The sequence below is a fragment of the Taeniopygia guttata genome, chromosome 18, assembly GCF_048771995.1.
Source record: "Taeniopygia guttata chromosome 18, bTaeGut7.mat, whole genome shotgun sequence".
In the NCBI taxonomy this organism is placed as follows: domain Eukaryota; kingdom Metazoa; phylum Chordata; class Aves; order Passeriformes; family Estrildidae; genus Taeniopygia; species Taeniopygia guttata.
Window position 1 is genome coordinate 8,847,144 of NC_133043.1, and position 20,661 is coordinate 8,867,804.

Genomic DNA, 20,661 nt, shown 5'->3' on the forward strand with positions numbered 1-20,661 from the left:
CTCACAGGTTGAGGAAGGCAAAGCAGAGGCAGCACCCAGGAGTTGTTTCAAGACAGTGTCTGCTTTCCCCACTGATGTGTAGGAGCCATGCATGCCAAGGAGAAACAGTTGTCTTCTGTTTTCAGTGTTTTAAGTCGAAGTAAAATTATCAATGTGCCGTTCATCTGGAAAATCCCAGTGGACCTCTCCAGAGTTCCTCTTTATTCAGAGTAAAACTGTTGGAAATGTAGCTTCAATTGAATGCCATCATTTGTCAGAAAAAATTGTTAACACAGAGTTGAAGTCACTGGTTTATGTGTGCAGCATACCTTTGAATACTTCGGGGTTTGAGGGGTTTTTTTCCTATTACATTTTGTTTTGGTTTTTCTTTAAAGATCAGAGAGGTCCTTTTGTTTCATAAGAAAGCCTTTGCACAAGTCCATTCTGGTTGCCAATTCTGGAGCCAATTCTGCTCTCCCTGTGGCAATGGTTTCCCACGAATTTACCTGTAATGGGACTGGTGCTTATGCATTGCATTGTTGCACGTACCCAGTGGTGCTGTGGGAGGAAGGGATTGGGGCTGTGAGAAGCAGAGGGCCATGGCAAGAGTAGCACAGACTGAGAGTGGCTTTAGTCAGTTGTGAAACTGCTGGGTGTGAAGAGCTAAACCAAAGTGCTTGTGCTGTTTGACTAGCAATTCTGTGTTTGGGCATGTGAAGTGGAAAGCACCAGGGTGCAGCTGTGTTGCTGTGACCTTGCAGCATCCCTGGTGTTTCTCCTTGGGATTCTGCACCACGTTCAGCAATGCAGGTGATGGCATATGTAACATACTTCAAGAAGTATGTGTGATGCCTGTGGGATTGCATCTATGTTATCAATGTCACTGACAGTTTTCACTGTGCCCTGAAGACCTTTTCATTCCAAACTCTGTGCTGATGATCCCAAAAGGAGTTCCCCATGGCTAATAATGTGCTCTTTTATGTTCTTCATTCTTTCCATACAGGTTTGGAAATGATGTGCAGCACTTCAAGGTGCTTAGAGATGGGGCTGGCAAGTATTTCCTTTGGGTGGTGAAGTTCAATTCATTGAACGAGCTGGTAGATTATCACAGATCCACATCTGTCTCCAGGAACCAGCAAATATTTCTCCGGGACATTGAGCAGGTGCCACAGGTAAGAGAAGTGTCCCTGTAGAGTGCCCTGGTCAGGCTATTGCAACCACAGTCTGAAGTGGAATGCATTTTAGAGTAAGAAAGAAGCTGACTGTTTTTTTTTTACCTGTGGAAGTGTATTTTTAGCTCCTGCAGTCAAAATTTTACTGGTAAGTAAGCTGCATTCTTGTGCAAAGCCTACCTGCACTCCTGGTCTCGCTGGAGTTGAGGCAAAATTATTGTTGCTGCTTGAACATTTGGCTTGTTTTAATGTTTATAGATTCTGTTGCAGGAAGATTCCTGTGAATTAAAAATGAACTTGCTCCCGTTGCATGGCACAGTAAGAAAGGACAGGGAAGTGCTGGGCTAATGGTTGGACTTGGTGATCTTAGAAGGTCTTCTTCAGCCTAAAGAATTCTGTGATTCTGTTCTGATTTATACCTGATCATAGCCAGAAGTGCAGCCCTCAGTGAGGCTTTGATACTGGGCTTTCCTGAAGAGGTGGTTACAGTAAATGGAGCATCCCTGGTTTGGATCTAGCCAGTGTGAAGAGAATCCAAAAATTGTTGTCAAGTGCCAGCAGAGCAGCTTGTGTATATCCAATTCTTTCTTTTGTTCCATTTCCCAGATCAATCAGAGTGTTTTATTTCGTGTAACTGCATGTTTTGTCAGTTCTGGGTAAATCCTTTTGCTTCCTTGTGCAGCATTCTGGTTCTAGCCTGAAGACAAGGGTGTGGAATTGGTGTAGCTGTCCAGGTGCCACAGGCAACTTTGTCATAGTTTGTCTGAACTTAACACTTGGCTCTGTGCTGCCAGGTGCAGGATAAACTGAGGGTGAGAAAACAGTTGGCTGAAAAGGACAAGCATGAAGGGAACTTCCTGGCCTCATGATTTTAAGACTGCAAATGTATTTTAAATTAACTGTTAGCTTTTCCATCAGAAAGGAAGACTTGCTGACCAGGCAAAATGTTCTGTGACAGAAGAGTTAAGGAAAATGTGTAAAATGTCAACATCCAGTTTTTAGGGGGAACTATGTGTAGATCAATAATATTTGTGCTGTCAATTATGAAAACAGGACAAGTAAACAGCAATATTATTGTATTGTTATAGAACACAGATTTACAATAACCACAAAGAGTGAAAAATACTAGAAAAACATTGGAATCATCTGTGCTATTTCAGTTCTTTCACAGAAACTTGACCTTTTTCTGAGGTGTTCTATAGCCTATCTGTTACTGTTTTAGCACCTTGTTGCAACTGTTGGGAGCTGGCTTGCAGGGAAAGGGAGTATCCCAAATGTTTATTGTTAATCTTCACTGTAAGACAGCTTCTGCCCGCAGGAGCAGGTGCCTGGAGTGCCGTGGATGATTCTCACTGTCTATGTTTCTTGTTCCCCTTTCAGCAACCAACATATGTTCAGGCCCTGTTTGATTTTGATCCCCAAGAGGAAGGAGAGCTGGGCTTCCATCGCGGAGACTTTATCCAAGTCCTTGACAATTCTGACCCCAACTGGTGGAAGGGAGCATGCCGCGGACAGACGGGCATGTTCCCGCGCAACTACGTCACCCCAGTGAACCGGAACATCTAGAGATAAATATTAGAGATTATTTAAGGAAACCAGAGAAACAGTAAATACACATACAGAGCCTAACTGCAGCCAGTGACCTAAAAATCACATGGCAGTAAAACCAGAGTCACCTGTCACCATGAGGTGATCCTCCTTCCCTCAGTACGGAACTTCAGGGGCGGGGGGAAGAGTTCAACTTACACACCAAAACTTATCTTAAAGAAAAAAAAAAAAAAAAGGAAAATTTAAAAAGGAGAGAGAGAGAAAAAAATGAAAATAACAAATTTCCTCAGCTGCTCCTGGGTTATCCCCTTTTATTCACTCTTGTTGCAAATGAGTGTTTTAAGGTCACTTAAGGTCTCACCACCACAACTCTTCTTGTTTCCCCCTCCTCCTCTGTCCATCAGTGCATGAAGTTTTAATGCCATATAAAGTCCTAGCCATGCAGTTAAAGGAAAAGGGAGAAACTCTGCTAGTATTTTCTCTCTCTGAAAACAGTCTTCATTTGACATGAAGGGACATGAGAGAAGAACCAAATCCACAGTCCTGCCTTTAAAAAAAAACAAAAATCATCAGTTTCTGCTTTTGCCTTCAACATTCAGCATTTCTTGCCTGGGAAAGATGAGGTGTTAATCTAATTTTTATTGTCTCTTCTCCTTTGGCACTTTCTTCTGAAGCTCAGCAGCTTCCAAACAGAGGAAGGGAGAAGAGTTGTGTGGCTTTTTGTTCTATTTTTTACTTTTGAGTCACAGAGCTGCTTTGAGAAACTCCAACGTACAACTGAAGTCTATTAATGCTGTGCTGACAGCTTTTTTGTTTTTTCTTAAAGGTGTACGGTTGAGCACATTCTGTAATTTTTTACATAGTGCCTTCCCCTTATTTTCTTTTTTATTATTTTTTAAGTTAAAAGGACAGTCCAGAGCTTTTCAGAGGATTTTTTTTCTGCCTATGTGTAAATAAATACTTTGGGGGAAGGGGGCAAAGGAGGGTGGTTTTATCAATGGACACTTGAGAAAAATCTACGAACAGAGATGGAGCTTTAATCTTCAGATTTGTCTTACTGTTCAACTTCCCTTATTCCAAGGAAAATAAAATCACGGCATTCAAGTGGCAACTTAGGCTGCTCAGAGGTGGAGAGCTGCAACCAGGAGCCTCAAAAGAAGTAAGAGAAAGGGGAAAGTTATGATGAGGGAAAATGAGGAAAAATATTTGGGGGAGGGAGGGTTAAGGGGGGAATTTGAGAAATAATAACCCTGAGATGTCCTACAAAATGTACATTCCTTTGGTGGAAAACTTCATAATGCAGAGAAACCTCAAGAAATAGTGCTTGAAAAAAACTTTACGCTCTTAGTGAATGTTTCTACGTGATGCATGTGATCAGCCTGTCTCCTCGGCCTGGATAGGCAGTATTTGCAGTCGTGTTGCTCTTGAGAAGTGGAGTTGGCATCCCTGTTCTCCAGTCTCTCCTCCCTCCTCAGGTCAGTGTTCCTGTTGAAGTAGCTCCCCGCCCGCTCCCATTCACAGCAGGCTGTGTGTGACTGTTCTCCCCACCCTGCACCCCCAGGGCGTTTCTGGTGGCCCTTTGCTCCTCACCAGAGCAGTGTGACATTAAATTGGACAGAAGGAAAGCAATCAGCCCGCCGCGCTCTCTGTGCCAATCTTCAGTTGCGTTGTTTTTCCCTTGGTGGCCGTTTGGCTGGATCCCTTCACCCCACCAACACACCCCACCTGCAGCGGAGATCTCCTCCTGCCCTGCCTCTGCACGGGCAGGCTTTTGTTGGAGGGTGCCTTTTTTTGTAGTGAGTGTTACAAAAGTTTTACTCCTGAGATGAACTCTGCCTTACACTTTGATTTTCCAGCAAATGAAAGAGAGAGCTACCCCGTAGAGTATTACTTTTTCCCCCTCTCCTTGCTAGCTGTCACTCACTTTCTTCCCACTTTGTAAAGTGATTGGAAAAGGAATCTATGGCATTCTACACCTGGACCATTTGATTGTTTCCTTATTTTGGAATTGGTGTATATCATGCAGCCTTGCAGACATATGTCTTGTGTGTGTATATATATTAAAAAAATTTTCTGTGTTTAAATAAAAAAAGGCCTATGTACTTAATCCTTTAACTCTGCAGCAGCATTTGGTAGATAGTAATTAACTGTGAATAATAAATATACATTGAATTCTTCACTTGAGCATCTGTCTGTTATTTCAGTTAACTGACCAGGCTGTGACCAAGCTTGTAGTTCAGACACTTCTGGAGGCTTTTGCTGGAAGGGGGAGTGTAAGTGCAGCAGCCAGGTTCAGGCTGTTGTGGCTTTGGATCTTCTCCATCAGGGCCCTGCAGACTGTTCACTTCTGTTACCTGAAGAAGAACGGCTCTGTTGGGCTAACAAGGTGTGTGTGCAGCTCTCTGCAGCTTCTCCCAAGCTTTTCTGATGGTCAGAAAGTTCCTGTGAGCATTAATGTTGTAGTCAATGTTAACAGACAATAGGAAAAGGTCTACATGGGAGTTTTGAGTGGGTTTTTTAACAGTTATTATGCTTAAATACTGATGATGTCAAGGTGGAAATGCCTGGATATTTCTACAATTAGGTCCTTTTTTTTTTTTTTTTTTATGTTGCAGAAGTCATTACAGAAAATTCACAGTGTGGCTTGAAGTGCTTGGCTTTTTTTGTAATGCTGTAGCAGCACATGTTGCTCGAAGTGGAGTTTTACTGTAGGTTGCTTTAAAATACAACTTCCCCTGTGCTTTATCAAACAAGGTTTGTTGGTTTGTGGTTGTGTGAGGTGGAGGTGGCGGTGGGAGTGGTGCTGAGGGCAGTGTGGGCTGTGTGCTGACCTTCCCCTCTCACAGCCCTGGCTCGTGGGACCAGACAAGAGGTGATGTAACTTCAAAGGACTTTTTTAACCTTACTTCTTGTGAAAAGTGATTTTTAACTTAGCTCTTTTGGTCTTTACTCTGGGGAAGAGTGTGGATCAGGAGTGTCTGAGGCAGGGCTGAGGGAGCTGGGCTTGTTTAACCTGGAGAAGGGAATGTCCAGGGCTGACCTTTTTGCTCTCTACAGCTCCCTGATAAGAGGGTGCAGCCAGGTGGGAGTCGGGCTCTTCTCCGAGGTAACAAGTGACTGGACATAATCTTAAACTGCACCAGGGCAGCTTTAGGACATGAGGAAGAATTTATTCACGGAAAGGGTGATTGGACGCTGGAACGGGCAGCCCAGGGAGTTGTCCCCGTGCCTGGGGGTGTGTAAGGAAAGCCTGGGTGCGTCTCTCGGTGCCGGTGTGGCTGACAGGGCTGGCTCGCCGAGCCGCGCTGCGCTGAGGGCCGCGTCCCGCTGGCTGTGGGCGCCGTGCCCGGGACTACATGTCCCAGCAGCCCCCGCGGCGCGCAGGCGCGGTGCGGAGCCGCCGGCAGCGGGTGAGGCGGCGCGGCGGGATCGGCCCAGGGCCGGACAGTCCCGGTGCCACCGGGCCCGGCTCGGCTCGGCTCGGCTCGGCTCGGCCTCCCCGCGCTGGTGGCTGCCACGAGCGGGGCAGAGGGAGTGATGCAGAGGGGCATCTGTGTGTCCCGTGGGGTGAGGAGGGAGTGCGGGGTGCGGAGGGGGCTGTGGGCCTCGGCGTGAGGGGACTGTGGGGTCGGGCTCACCGCTGCTGTGCCCTGCCTAGGCTGGGAGCAGCCGGCAGGCATGGTGGGGTACGACCCCGAAGCCACGTGCGTGTCCACGGTGGAAGCGGCCGCAGCAGGATCAGCGTCTGGCTTGGTCACTCGGGTCCTTGTCAGCCCCTTGGACGTGCTCAAGATCCGCTTTCAGGTACCTCAGTCGCGGCGTGCCCGGGGGCAGGGGTGAGAGAGCCTGTCAGGGACAGAGCTGATCCTGTCCTGGGTGAACAGGTCGCCTGTGCAGCCAGAGAGTACTAAATCTGCTCGTCAGGCCTCACCTAAGTTGTGTTCAGGTTATGCAAGGAAGTAGGGCTATCTTGTGTCCACCACTTCTATTTATACAACTTAACTTGTGTGGGAATGGAATCTTGTGTTTCTCAGAGTTTGTTCTCTTTCTGTGTTTGTGAATGACTTACACTCTCTGACTGAATTTCACCATCATCCCTCCTGCTTATCTTTGTGTTCATGCACATTTTTATTCTTTTAGAGTCCTTCATAAACAACATCCCAGTCATATCTGAATGTGGTTCTCTGGGAAGACAGAATGTCATCCCTTAGCATTGGCTGGCTGACAGGGTTGTGAATTCCTGAACTGGACACTTGAACCAGTGTTGAAGGATGAGACTGAAAATATTTTCTCCATTTCCTCCAGCTCCAGATTGAGCAGCTCTCCTCCAGAAACCCCACGGCCAAGTACCACGGCATCCTGCAAGCTGTGCAGCGCATCTTTGGGGAGGAGGGCTTGACAGCCTTCTGGAAGGGCCATGTTCCCGCTCAGTTCCTTTCCATTGGCTTCGGAGCTGTTCAGGTGAGGGCACCAGGCATCACCTGGGCAAACTGTGTACCCAGAACACTGCTCTGCTCCCTCAGACCATCTATGTTCAGGAGTGGGAAGGATGTATAGTTGTAGAAAGCTGGTGAATAATTCCTAATATTCCTGAGCTGACTGAATAGACTGGAGCACTGAGCTCTGTCTGTATCTAGTGTCATAGATAAGCCCTGTATACTCCTGACATTTGGCTTAGCTGTTCATGCCCCAAGCCTGGGCAGTTTTTTCCTTCTAGTCATGCTGTCACCCTAAGGGCTTGTTAGGAAAAAAAATCAAAGAAGCTGATGAGGGTGTTTTACACAGCACTGTGTAAAACATTAGTAACTGCTTTAGGAGCAGTGGCTGAAAGGGTAAAGGAAAGCATATCTGTGATATAGCAAACACTCTTCTGGAGACACAGAACATTAAAATGAGTTTTTCACTACTCTAAATGCAAGAATTAGCAGAAGTGTCAGACACCAGAGTATCCCAAGCATTCCCCGGGGTGCTTAGTGATTTTTACACGTTGCAAGTTTGGGAGGACTTTTGAAGGACATAGAAGGTAGTAACAAGCGGGGAGGGGTGGAGCTGTTGGTGAAATGAGAGAGGAGTGGGGAACCTGTGTGAGTCATAAGGATTCGGTTTCCTGACCCATGTGCTTTTGTTTCTGCAAGTTCATGGCGTTCGAGAGCCTGACGGAGCTGGTGCACAAGGCCACCTCCTTCAAAGCCCGTGACTCCTTCGTGCACCTGGTCTGTGGGGGCCTGGCTGCCTGCACGGCCACGGTCGCAGTCCACCCTGTGGACACGCTGCGCACCCGCTTTGCTGCCCAGGGTGAGCCAAAGGTGAGGCTTAGCACTCCATGCTGCAATATTTCACAGCTCTGAGGATGCAGGAGGTTTGAAAGCACTGTGGGTTAAAATGAAGGAGGAGGTGCTGTTACGGCCAGTGTTTGCACTGTTGCCAAGTTATCCTTCGTGCTGTTGGCACAGCTTTCCTAATTGTGTTTTGGTGCTTCTGATCCTGAAGGTGATGCAGAAACGAGAAACTGTCCTTAACAGGATAACTCAGTTTTTTGCTTTGGCTGTTGGCGTTTTATAGAACCCACTCCCCAGACTGTTGAACGTTGCATTTTTGAAACTAGAGTCATGTTTAGATAATGATGGGGATGCTACTTGAAACTAGTCACCTTTTCACCTGTGTTTCGTGTTCTTATTTACACAAGAATTGGTCTCTGTGCTAACTAGGTGTGTAATAATGGGATAGATTTGTATCAGAGCCATTTCTGTATTTAGTCTGCAGTAGAATTACAGTACGTATTATATTAATTGTGTTGCAGGAGTTAAGAACTGCTAGAAGAGAAATAATCATGTCTGTGATGCAGGTGGTCTCAGGACTCAGCTCCATGCCTTGTTTCTGTTAAGTCACAAGGGCTTAGCAGAGAACACTGTGAGGGTGTGGAAAATCACCTTGCTCATCACTTTGTGCTGAAGACAGTCAGTTGTATTTTGGGCAGTGGGAAATTCCTATACCCATTACTGGGAAATGACCTGACCTTTGGTTTGCTGTTTTTAAGTTCACTGGAAAGTCACTCAGCCTCTTCCTTGTTGTTCAGATTTACCTCAGCCTTCGCCATGCAGTGGTGACCATGTACCAGACAGAAGGGCCTCGGACTTTCTACAGAGGTTTGACCCCCACACTCATTGCTATCTTCCCATATGCTGGTCTCCAGTTCTTCTTCTATAACATCCTGCAGCAGTTTTCCAAATGGGCGATTCCAGCTGAAGCAAAGAATAGAGGTAGGAACTTGGGACAGTGATGGTTGTAGTCCAGAGATAATGAAATGAGTGCTAGTTTGGGTGACTGATGTAAGCTCTGTTAGTCCTTTCACATTTTTTGATGCAACATCTGAAAAGTGTCTCAATTTCCCACCTCTCATTTTTACCCCTGCAGGGAAATGCCAAATTAAGTACAGCAGAGGTTACAAACAGCTCCCATTGTACAATAACCATGATGAAAGTGGGTGGATGGGAAAGTGAAGTGCCACAGGCCAGGGTGCTCTTCCTTTAACAGTGTCACATTACTGATACTGTGGGAAGACAGTCCTGCCATAATCTTGCTGTTTCATTAGTGCTGTGGGGACTGGACTCTTGGATTTCTGTAGTAAACCTGCCTGCAGATTACAGCACAGCTCTCAGGGATGAGGATTCATTTACTCTAATTTAAAGCTGCCAGGCTCTTGATTTGATATTTTTTTGTTAATTTCTAGCTCCATTGTAAGAGAACCTCATCCTGATGCAACCTGCCACATTGGCAGTTCTAGATACCTGTGCCTCCTTGAGCAAGAGGAATGCAGCAAGCAGCATGACTTTGTTCCTCAATGGAATTTCTTCACCAGATGAACAGACTTTTCACTATAAGTCTGCATATTTAATTTTAACTGGCAGAGGCTGATGGTGGTTTTGTGCTGGGACGTCATGTTTGTCAGGAAAAAGTCTAATACAGAACTCATTTCCCACAAACCTCTGAAATCATCAGACAGTGTCAGCTTGAGATATTCCAATCCAGAATACATCAGCCTGAGCAGTCAGGGGTGCAAGATTTCCACTCATCAGGCTTTTACTGGGGGAGGCCATGAAAACTCATCCACTGGCAGCAAGTTGTCTGGTGACTGGGAATTGGGGTTTTTTGAGCAGAGCAAAACCATAAGTCAGTGTAACAGACCAAGAGGAGTGAGTCCTCTGATTCCAACAGGCATTGCAAACCTGAAAAAATAAAGCGTGAGATTCTTTGGCTGAAACTATTGCAGAAGAGGTGATGTAACTTCAAAGGACTTTTTTAACCTTACTTCTTGTGAAAAGTGATTTTTAACTTAGCTCTTTTGGTCTTTAATCAGAATTCCCTGATAATCCTCTTTTTTTCCTCCTTGTTATCCTTTTCCCTTTCTGCTTCTCAGCCAACATTAAAAACCTTGTCTGTGGCAGCTGTGCTGGAGTTGTCAGCAAAAGCCTCACGTACCCTTTGGATGTGGTCAAAAAGCGACTGCAAGTGGGTGGCTTTGAGCACGCTCGGGCAGCCTTTGGGCAGGTGAGAAATGCTGGATTTTCCTGAGTATGGGCTAGTCCAGTGCACTGGAATGCAGCAACAATCCACCAGTGGTACCTGTTGAGTTCATGTTTGGGTTGGGAGCTCCCAGCGAGCAGTGGTCTCATTTAATAATGTGAATTTATACATTAACGTACTGGGTTTATTTTATGATAGGTCCCAGGAGGGACCTGTCCAATATACCTTTGCTCTGGCTTGTCATCCCTCTCCATCAACTGTGTCTTGGAGCTGGGGATGAGTCAGGCAGGCAAAGGGCTTTTGATTTACTTTACTTTTCTAGTTGCAGCTTGGTTTTTCTGATTCAGAACCAGATTACTAGCAGAGGATGACATTGGCTTTGTGCTGGGGTCACCTGGCTGTCAGGCTCCTCTTCTGCAATTAATATTTTGACACAAGAAATAAGCACCAAGTGTTCAACATGTGTTTTATATATGAGAATAGCCTGAAATTCAAAACAAATTAAATACTCTGGTGTTCTTCAGCACCATTATTACCGCCTTGAAATACACTTGAAGACAGGTATAGATCTTTCAAGGAACTTTCTCTTTTTTTTCCATGAAATGTGGAAATTTTCTATTTTCCTTAAAATTCCTTGCATCTGAGAAGGAAATCAGTCTGTACTCCAAGAAACTCTGGAATAGGATTTTGATGTCTCAGCCCATTGCATTGGATGCTTTTCCTCTTGCAGTAAGATGCAGAATTTGCTCTTAGCATTGATGTGTCACAAGATGTTAAAACTGCACAGTGTAATGTGACAACATGCAGACAGCTAATTGGGAAACTTCTACATGCTGTCGCTGTGCTGCTTTCTGTCAGAAAACTCAACATTTTTTCCTTCTTAGACAGTGAAGGTAATAGAAAACAACAGCTGCACAATCCGAAATAATGACTTCACAAACCTGTGCCATAAATTTAAAAATCATGCTGTTGTTGCATGCAGAGGTTTTACAGCCATTCAGTGAATGATGTGCATAAACCATTGCTGATGCTGTATGTCCACATTTTTTCTATCCTGCTCTCTCTAAATGGTCTCTGAAACTTTCAGTTAGTTATTATATTATCCAGAAAGGCATCTCCAGGCTGCATGTCAAGATAATGTTTCTGTGGTATAGTTTGGGGATCTTTGTGGTTTTTTCCAGTTGTCCTGAAGTTTTCTTCTTTAACCTTGTCGCCATTCCTCTCTCAGGTACGGACATATGGGGGTTTCCTGGACTGCATGACGCAGATCATGCGAGAGGAGGGCCCAGGTGGGTTTTTCAAAGGCCTCTCTCCCAGTTTGCTGAAGGCTGCCTTCTCCTCTGGCCTCATCTTCTTTTGGTATGAGCTGTTCTGCGGCCTCCTGTGTGCCCTGAAGAGCCCTGACAGCACGAAGAGGAAGGAAGGCTGAAAGGGATGTGTGTGGCTGCCTGCTGTTTTCCTCAGGAGGGGAGACTGATAGCCTTGCTCTGTCAAGAGCATGTTGGAAATGTCAGAGCTCCCAGAGCTCCCCCAGCCTGTGGGGAATCACCTCCTGGGACCAAACAGAAGGAGAAGGCCACTGCAGTTCTGCTGGAGACACTGAACTGCTTGGCTGGGAGCCATTCAACAGAGCACTTTCTGTCTCCTATCAGTGCACATTTAGTAGGGAGAGGGGGAAACAACAGACCATTCCCTAGCAATGCCTGTGCTCTGGAAAAGCAGCCAATAAAGTGGGTGAATCCCTGAGCTTGCCCTGGATCCCAGAGGGGGGATTCTGGCCCGGCCTAGTGCTGCTTAACCAAGCAAACACCACTTCCTAGCACTGCATCTGCACAGCTTTATTCCTTTGCTCTGTGCCTGCTGGTTGCTCCAGATTCTTGTCTCAGTGTTGCACAGGTCTCTCTGTCCTGTTGGTGTGAAATCAGGTAAAGCCACATTAGTGCACAGACCCTCAGTTTTCCTTTCCGTCGCTGCTTCTTGGTCACCACTTGCTAGCTGAGCATTCTCTGTCATCTTAAACACAGCATCGTCTCTGATCGTGCTGGGTCAGACTTGTTTTTCCTTTAACTCCAGTGAACTTGATTGTATGCTGAATTCCCTTTTCTCTTCCTGAGTGTCTGGCCATACATCTCTTAGGGATTTGCAGTGCCTCACTCACACTTTTTACAAGCAAACCTGCATATCGAGAGCCCCACTCTGAGGGGATTCAACGCACAAACTATATTTTTACTTCAGGGTGCTTTGCTTCAAAGCAGTGAGTAAACAAATGCTGTATAGAGTTAAGAAACTATTATTCTAAGCTGGAATAATGAAAGTCCTGTGGAAACTAGTAATTTTTAAAAATCATTATTTATTTAATATCACCTCTGAATGTGTATAACAAGTATTTCTGTAGCAGCCTCAAAATACTTCAGAACCTGAGTCCTGCACTGGTGATAGCAGATGAAAATGTTTTGACAAGATTTGCTGAAGTGAAAGGAATGAACATCAAATGGGAATTGGCTGGCTGAGTTGCTGTTTCACATGGATGATTGAATTAGAGATGGAAAAGTGTTTTTCTGGAGTTTCAAAGGTTTTACACGTGGGTAAAAAAAACAATAAAACAACCTACCAACAACTCTGATTTACGTAACAGTGGAAAAGAGGAAAATTACTTTCTTCCTCCTCTTTTATGCTGTGTTTTTTCAAGCCTAGCAGGGTGTGGCTGCACTGGTGTGGAAGGTAGGGTTCCCAGCCCTGCCATACAAAAAGCATGTTAGTCATCTGCAAGGGGTGGATAAGGCAGAGCACTGCAGTTATTTGGAGGATGGTTTGATGGTTTTTAAACACAGAGCTTTCCCCAGCTCTTTTGCAGTATTCAGGGTGTTAATCCCAAATGGTCTGGCCAGATTCCAGCGTGACCAATTCCATTCCATTGACGCAACTTCTCCTGGCAATTTTGAGCATATCAGCATTGCTCACTTAGCCTGAGCTATTGTGAGAGGCTGTTTTTAACAAACAGCTGCTTCTCTGGTGGCTGAAGTATCTGGAGAAATTCCTTGCAAGCCCAGGCTGAATAACTTTATGTCTGCTATGGGTTTGAGACCTTGGAATACAAAGTGGCCTGCAGGTGACTGAGCTGTGTAAAATTAAGTTCATTGAGCAGTGTCAGTGTCAGGCAGGAGGTCAATATGTGAGTTTTCTAAAGAGGAAGAGAGAGCTGCATATAGTCTAAGAATGGCCATTTTGTTTAGAGCAGAAAATGCAGGAAATACAGAGTTGCTCCTAGTGCCTCAATCCTATTGTCATTTTCCTGTGTTATTTAGGTTCTTCTGAGATTCCTCAATCTTCTTAACAATGTTTAGCCTTTGTTTATTGTTCACTTGTTGTTCTTGGAAAGACATGATAAGGAGTAATGAACTCAGCCTCATGACATCCTTCTGAGGGAGAGAAGTGTCTCTTTTCAAACCCGACATAAATAGGTTGGCTTTGTTACTGTTTTGTTGCTGGTGAGAGGAATGCCGTCATGGTTAGCAGGGGCAGGCCAGAGCAGAAAATATTCAGTGCTGACCTAGGCTTCCGTAGGAAATGGGGACTCATCCATCCTGTCTAAACATGCAGGAATTGTTTTCCATTTTTTGTCAAAGAGCTGCTGTTAAACCACACAAAATAAGGCGAAACTGGCTGGGAACTCAGCAGCAGGAAAGAACAGGAAAACCTGTGCTCTGTTAAGATGTCATTCCTCGAGGGTGCTGTGGAGTTTGGGGTGATGCTGGTATGGGCAGCACTGGAGCATATGGAGCAGGTTTTCCTCTCTGGGGTTGTTTTTTCCTTCACTCTGCATTAACTGAGCTTGCCTCCACCCAACAGATGGCAAAGCTGGAGTTTAAGTTGTGCCTGTCTGGTCCAGGCTGTGGAAGAGACACTTGTCGCTGTTGAGGCAGGGATGGGAATAATGAGACTCCATCTTCAGAAGGCAAAGAATGAACTTTATTAACAAGTAGTGTTCCTCTTTTATAACCAGGATCACTAAGGTGAAACATGGTCAGTCTCAAAGTGAAAACAGCACACGGTGGTAGAACATATCCAGAAACAACATGAACAGAAAGAGAGATAATAATTGTTTACATTCCTCCCAGACTTTTTCCCAGGCTTAGCCTGGCAGAAATTTTTCTCTTTTTCTCTCTGACTGAACTGAGAATATCCATAGACACTCCCTGGTCAGAGGCCTTTAGGCTGTGAGTCACAAATGTTACAGGCCCATAAAGGCATCTGGGCTTCCAGTGAGAGGGAGAAAGATGTGACAACCTCAACAATATTAGGAGCTGCATCCAACAATCACTTCTTCATCTCTGATCAGCAGCACCTGTCCCTCATAGATTTCTCATGTGCACTTTGCTGGGGAAAGCACTGTCAAGAGGAGTGTTGATTTCTCTGTGGGATTGAAGCTGAATGAAGCATTAGGAGGAAAGGTCTTATTTCTTAAGCTGCTCTGGTAAAACACATGCTGTTAGGAGCCAAGTCTCTTAGAATTAGAGGAGCAGGAGATGGGAGAGATCTGTGGACACCTTGTTCTCCCGGGTGCTGGGACAGATACACTCTTGGAAGCTGTGTGCTCCCGTTCAGTGTGAAGTGACACAACATGGCAAATGCCTCCCTGTGAGACTTGGCTGATTTTGGCCGTTGGGATTTCTTCCCAAGCTAATCCTGTCATCAGGGATTTGCCTGCAGTTCACCTCACAAGCTGCTCAGCAGTTGTGTTTGTTTTCTGCTAGTGCCTTTTACCATGAGAACGTCTAAAAGCTCCTTAGCAGGCAGAGGGTTGGTGAGTAGTTGTGCCCCAGCTGTTTGCAGCTCCACCATGGCACTGAGCTAGCTTCAGATGCACAAAATCTGCGAGGAACATGCTGGTTCCTGCAATGCTGGCTGGCTCACCAAGTTCCTAGGACAGTCCCACTCTCAGGATACTCATCCAGAGCTGCACAGCATCCTTTTTGACTATAAATGAATGTTTATTCATTTATTATGTTCCAGTTGGGACTGGAATAGATAGTATTTAATTCGGATTTAAGTTTCTCTTGTGATGTAGAAACTGTAACTGTGGCACTTTGCTGTGTTGACTGAGTGGATCTTTTGCAGCTGCTGTTTCATGAAAGCATCTGAGCACAACACGCACAGTGTGTGCATACCTTTAAGACAAGGTACATTAAATATTTTCTTATACAGTGGCTCGCTGCAGTTGATTTATTCCTTTCCTCTTCATGCTTGTGCTGGACCCCGCAGGAACATTGTGGCCCTCCTGCTGCCTGAAAAGAAGGATAATCAGGGCCCAGAGCATAGGGCAACAGGAGCCATTTGGACTTTGTGTGCGCCCCTCAGCCGTAGGCAGAACTGTATCGTCTCTGTTGAGAACTGCACCAAAAGGCATCAGCCAAGAGGGATTTTTGCAGCCCAGTCCTACTGCTGTGTCCTAGAGGGGCTTTTGGAGCTGTGATTGTCAGTCCTGAGCCTCACACCTCCGGTGGCTGAGTTCAGGCTTTCTTTGTATCCAGCCAGGCCATGTAGTGCTACAGAAAATATTCCTAAGCTGTTCGTTCTGTGCTCCCTCAGCCAGTCCCTGGTTTCAGCAGCCTGCCTGCTCTGCGGTGAAGGCTTCTCCCCCTGCGGGGTCTTCCCTTATGAAATGGTTGAGATTTGAGAGAAAAAACGTGAAATGTGTTACATACCATACTCAGCTGTTGTTGCAGTGCGTTGGTTTAGTGCCTCTCCTCTTTCCTGACCTTTTTTCTACTCATTTTTTATACCATTCGGCTGCAGTATGCCCTGACTCGGAGGGAAGGGCGGAATTCATGCCGTTGTCACCCGCAGAGCTCCGGGACAGCCCCGCGGGGGACCGGGGCAGAGGGGTGAGTGCTGCCCGCGATCCCCTGGTTGGGGGGAGTCGGAGAAGCAGCGGCCGTGCCCGGGAGGGTGCCGGGGGTGAAACCGGCCGTGCCCGGGAAGCCCAGGATTTCCCGAGGAGCAGCCGCCGTGCCCGGGAAGCCCAGGATTTCCCGAGGAGCGGCCGGCCGTGCCCGGGAAGCCCAGGATTTCCCGAGGAGCAGCCGGCCGTGCCCGGGAAGCCCAGGATTTCCCCAGGAGCAGCCCGCCGTGCCCCGGCGCTCGCAGGCGGTGGCGCTGCCGCCGCTCTCCCGCCCGGCCCAGCCCGGCCCGGCCCTCCCCCGGCTCGGCCGAGGAAATGACCTAAGAGGAAACCTGGGCCGTGCCGGGAGGGAGCGGGGCTCGGGAGGTGCCGGCGATGTCCCGGCGGCCGGAGGACACAGCGGGGGCGGCCGGCAGGTCGGTGGGGCGGTGCCCGGCTCCCCCTGCCCTGTCCGGGGCAGCGCGGGGGCTGCTTTCCCCGGGATCCGCCTTTCCCCGGGATCCGCCTCTTTCTCCGTCCGGTGCCCCTTGGGCTTGTGCCAACCGCGGGGCTGGACACGGGAGGCGGGTCCGGTGGTCCAGCTGCCCCGGGCAAGAGGCGTCTCGATGCTGGGGTTCCACTTGCGGCTCGGCAGGGATGCGCTGGGGGTTCCGGGGACTGGTACAGCCCCTGCTGCAGACACTATGGGGTGGCAGAGGAGACTCTGCTCTTCTCCCTCTCCTTGCAGTGGCCAGGATTTGTCCAGCCCATGCTGCCAGGTGTGACCCTGCAGGTCACAGGTGCCCTGGCACCTGAGCTGGTGGATCACCGGCAGATTGAGGCTGCTGACCCCCGCCGTGTCAGCCCCCGGGACCGCTCGTCTAGCACGGGCCAGTGGCAGAGGAGCAGTCGGTACTCACAGGTGTCCCGTGTCACCCACTGCCACCAGCCCTTCCGATAAGGTGGTGCTGGCAGGAGGGTCTCTAGTGCAGGCGAGCCCTGGGCTGGCTCAGTGTTCGCACGCCGTGGTTTGCTCTGGCAGGGTTATTTGGCACAGCAGTTCAAAGCAGCCGTGGCCATTCCAGGGAGCCGTGGGGCGGAAGCCCCGGGACAGGGGCCGGGCGGCGGCACAGACGCTGCCGGACGGGCTCGGCCGCTTCCCGCTGCGCTGCTTCGGGCGCTGCCTCTCGCCGGGGTCCTGCTGCGTGCAGATGCTGCTGGCGGGACACGGGGCTGCTGCTGATCTCGGGCTGCTCCACTGGCAGTGCAGCATGGCGTGAGTGCAGATGCAGAGAGAGGAGAGGTCGGCTAGGAAGGTGTTTGCCAACTAGTCATGGCACGGAGGGCACCCAACTGCTTGTGAATCCCTCTGGGAAAGAAACCTCTGCCCCAGTCGCAGGGTAGGTGAGAGCTTTGGCTGTGAGAGCAGCGTCGGCAGGTGGTCACCCTCATGGGGTTGCTCTCTGCTCTGAGTTACTGTTATGCTCTATGTGAGGGGACTGCCCAGGGTACCTGTCCCATGCCCCTAAAGGCTCTTGGGCTTTGATCTGGGTAGGGACGTGTTTGCAGAGAGGGGTGAGTAATAGCCGAGGAATTTCGACGAGTTGGCAAAACTCATTTGGACGATTGCCTTCTCCTGTTTGTACTGCCGGTCTGGCCAGCCCTGCCTTTCCATCCATCAGATCCTGTGTGAATCAAAGCAAGTCCTTCCTCTCTGTGCCGTGCGTACCCTCTTGCTGTCTTCAACATATCATGAAGCAGAAGAAAATCAATCTAGATACTCATTAGGAGCACTGTTAGTGCTACAGAGGGATGAGAGAGATGGGAGCTATTGCTCTTGGGGATTTGGCTGCTGAGTTTGCTGTGTCGTGCTAGGAGCTGAGGAAGCCTGGCTGTGGTGCAGTAGAGGTGCTCTGGTGAGTGTGAGTTGGATGCTTTTGTACTGGCTTTGATTCTTCCCAGATTTTTATATGAAAGCTCCTGACTTGGTATTTAAAAGGCCCAAGGGAGCAGTGTGTGCATTCCTGTGATACAGCCACATATATTTTGAGTCTGCTTTGCCTGTAACATGTTTCTTATATCAGAAAAATATAAAGCCTCTGAAGTTCTGTGATCAGCTGGTAGGAGACAAGGCTTTGAAAGCTGTGAGAATGAGGATTTGCATAGATCTAGAGTTGGTGCCCTAATAAAAGAGGAATTTCCTTGTCAGGAAACAGCCTGTGCTTCAACTACCTGGAATGTGCCAGATGGGAAAGGGGTGAAAGCTTGCCTCTGTCCAACTAAGCTCTGTGTGCTCCTTCCCCAGGAACTGTGACTAGATCATCCATTGCCCTGACTCTTGCCCTTGGAAAAACCAGTCATGGGAGAAACAGGCAAAGAAGAATACAAAATACAGTCCTTCGATTCCGAGACCCAGAAGCTGCTGAAAACAGCCCTCAAAGGTCAGCAGGTTTTTATGAGCTCCTCTGCTATGCACAGCTTCTGCACCATTTAATGTGACTGTACTGGGCCCTGCACAGATCTTGGTTTCTTTCCAGGTGCCTCAAAGCAATCAGGGCCCAAAGAGGGCTAGGTCCTAACAGTATTCCTCTTCTCTGCAGACCCCAGTAATGTGGACCTGGAGAAAGTGGCCAATATTATAGTGGACCAGTCTCTCAAAGACTCTGTGTTCAGCAAGGAGGCTGGGCGCATCTGCTACACCATCATCCAGGTGAGAGCTCGTGTCTGGGCAGTGAAACACCTGGGCTGTTGTGTGGCTTGTCTCTGGGCTGGCCAGGAAGGGCTTTGCCCCAGTCACATGCCCACCTCTCCTGTCCTGCCGCTTGCCTCACGCAGTGGCAGCATCCAGAAGAGCAGTGGGCTAGCACAGGCAGCAAGTTGCAGCTTTTCTGCTTCTTTGGGAATCACAGAAGGGTATCTGTGTGGTACTGCATCCCCCAGCCCCTCTGGCACCCCTGTTCCCTCCATCCATCCTGTTTTTGTGGGCTTATAGGCAGAAAGCAAACAAGTTGGCCAGAGCATCTTCCGGAGGAGCCTGCTGAACCGGCTGCAGCAGGAGTACAAGGACAGGGAGGAGCTGCGCACGCGCTCGCTGCAGGCCTGGATCTGCTACGTCACCTTCATCTGCAACATCTTCGACTACCTGAGGGTAAGGAGCTGGAGCAGCCAGCTGCTGCTGCCTGGAGTGCCAGGAGGGCCTGGGCATTCCAGGATACCAGAGCAGGGGTGTTGGGTGGGTGTTGTAGAGCCCCAGGGCCATGGGGGCCAGAGCAGGCTTTTAGCACAAGGATGCTGACAGAGCTGGTGCTATCTACAGGCTTGGAGAGGCACAGGAAGTTTTCAGGAACAGTCACAAAGTTTCAGCTTCCTAATTTTGTATCTGGTGTTTGAAGTCCCATGATTTGCCTGCTCCCAGCTGTTCCAGATTGGACTGGTTCAGTTGCTGTGGGGTTTGCTGATGGAGTTTGGCTTCAGGCCTTCGTGCAGTGTGTGAACTTTGAATTTCTGCTTGGAGTAGATGTAAAAATGATGCAAGTAGAGCTGCAGGCAGGAAAAATACTGTTGGAACAAATGTATTTCCCATGACTACCTGCTTACATTTAAAAATAGATGTCTTTTACATCATTTGTTCAGCTGCTCTGGTTCCTGGAGACTCAAATGTCTGATCTCTGACGTAAATCCCACCAATACAGCACAATCCTGCTTCCTTCTCCTTCGGAGAGGAGCAAGGGAATAACTATTTAAAATAGCTGCAGAGGCTCTTCTGGCCCCAGGCTGACAATGCTCCGCTCTCCTTGCAGGTGAACAACATGCCCATGATGGCTCTGGTGAACCCCGTGTACGACTGCCTGTTCCGGCTGGCACAGCCCGACAGCCTGCAGAAGGAGGAGGAGGTGAGTGCAGGGAGAGCTGCTGATGTGCCTGTTGTCCTGCCAAGGACCTGTAAAAAGCACAGCCCGGGGGGTGCAGAGAAGCCTCCACTGCTTTGTGCTCAGCATCTGCTCTTCCTTCTGAAGGTGGACTGCTTGGTCCTGCAGCTCCACCGCATCGGTGAGCAGCTGGAGAAGATGAATTCCCAGCGGATGGACGAGCTCTTCTCCCTGCTCCGAGATGGCTTCCTTCTGCAGGAGGGGCTCAGCTCCCTGTCCCAGCTCCTGCTGCTGGAGATCATCGAGTTCCGGGCTGCTGACTGGAAGATGACGGACGCTGCCCAGAAATATTATTACAGTGAAGTGACGGATTAACCTCCCAAGGTAGAGGAATCCCGAGCACCTCCACCAGCAAGCTTCGTACCAACTTGGAATTTTTCACATTAATTTTCTAGCACTCCCTGTAAATAGGATTTATACTGGCTAGAGCCTCTCTGCACTTACTGTCAGATGCAGCTGGTGCTGGTCTGACTTTGGTGGTTCAGAGCAGTGGGAAGGGCACACTTTACCCAGCAAGCTCTCCCACTGATTTTGTCTTAATAATGGGCTGCTGTCAGCAAAGGGCTTGGGAGGCTTCTAGCTCACACCAGCATTTTCTATGAGTGTTAAGGAAAGCACACTTTAGGCT

At 48.2% G+C, this 20,661-nt stretch overlaps 3 protein-coding genes across 4 annotated transcripts in view; all 3 read left to right on the forward strand.

The window, feature by feature from the left end:
- GRB2 (growth factor receptor bound protein 2) overlaps window positions 1-2,934 on the forward strand; it is a gene marked incomplete at its 3' end in the record, with an annotated part of 48,348 nt that extends 45,414 nt beyond the window's left edge. Inside the window, 2 exon segments of the mRNA NM_001245352.1 lie at window positions 983-1,151; window positions 2,532-2,934. Of these exon segments, the coding sequence (NP_001232281.1) occupies window positions 983-1,151; window positions 2,532-2,717 (355 nt within the window).
- Window positions 2,935-6,081: 3,147 nt separating this feature from the next.
- SLC25A19 (solute carrier family 25 member 19) lies at window positions 6,082-15,430 on the forward strand. The gene is made up of 7 exons (XM_002190480.7): window positions 6,082-6,266; window positions 6,358-6,503; window positions 7,005-7,160; window positions 7,835-8,005; window positions 8,776-8,959; window positions 10,117-10,247; window positions 11,452-15,430. The coding sequence occupies exons 2-7, from the start codon at window positions 6,378-6,380 to the stop codon at window positions 11,650-11,652; spliced, it is 969 nt and encodes a 322-aa protein (XP_002190516.5). The 5' UTR covers window positions 6,082-6,266; window positions 6,358-6,377; the 3' UTR covers window positions 11,653-15,430.
- A 977-nt stretch (window positions 15,431-16,407) lies between these two features.
- Window positions 16,408-20,459, forward strand: MIF4GD (MIF4G domain containing). 2 transcript variants are annotated; one of them, XM_012578629.5, is made up of 6 exons: window positions 16,408-16,541; window positions 18,410-18,545; window positions 18,705-18,814; window positions 19,097-19,252; window positions 19,905-19,997; window positions 20,121-20,459. In XM_012578629.5, exons 2-6 carry the CDS (start codon window positions 18,464-18,466, stop codon window positions 20,346-20,348), a joined length of 669 nt encoding a protein of 222 aa, XP_012434083.1. In that variant the 5' UTR covers window positions 16,408-16,541; window positions 18,410-18,463; the 3' UTR covers window positions 20,349-20,459. The 2 variants fall into 2 exon arrangements, with proteins under 2 accessions (XP_012434083.1, XP_072793176.1); XM_072937075.1 differs by having other exon boundaries at window positions 19,905-20,459.
- The last annotated feature ends 202 nt before the right edge of the window (window positions 20,460-20,661 follow it).

Coding starts and splice junctions, on each gene's coding strand:
- SLC25A19 (XM_002190480.7), top strand. CDS start 6,378: ATGGTGGGGTACGACCCCGAAGCCACGTGCGTGTCCACGGTGGAAGCG. Junction 8,006..8,775: donor CTGCCCAGGGTGAGCCAAAG/GTGAGGCTTAGC, acceptor CTTGTTGTTCAG/ATTTACCTCAGCCTTCGCCA. Junction 10,248..11,451: donor CTCGGGCAGCCTTTGGGCAG/GTGAGAAATGCT, acceptor TTCCTCTCTCAG/GTACGGACATATGGGGGTTT.
- MIF4GD (XM_072937075.1), top strand. CDS start 18,464: ATGGGAGAAACAGGCAAAGAAGAATACAAAATACAGTCCTTCGATTCC. Junction 18,815..19,096: donor TCTGCTACACCATCATCCAG/GTGAGAGCTCGT, acceptor GTGGGCTTATAG/GCAGAAAGCAAACAAGTTGG. Junction 19,253..19,904: donor ACATCTTCGACTACCTGAGG/GTAAGGAGCTGG, acceptor CTCTCCTTGCAG/GTGAACAACATGCCCATGAT.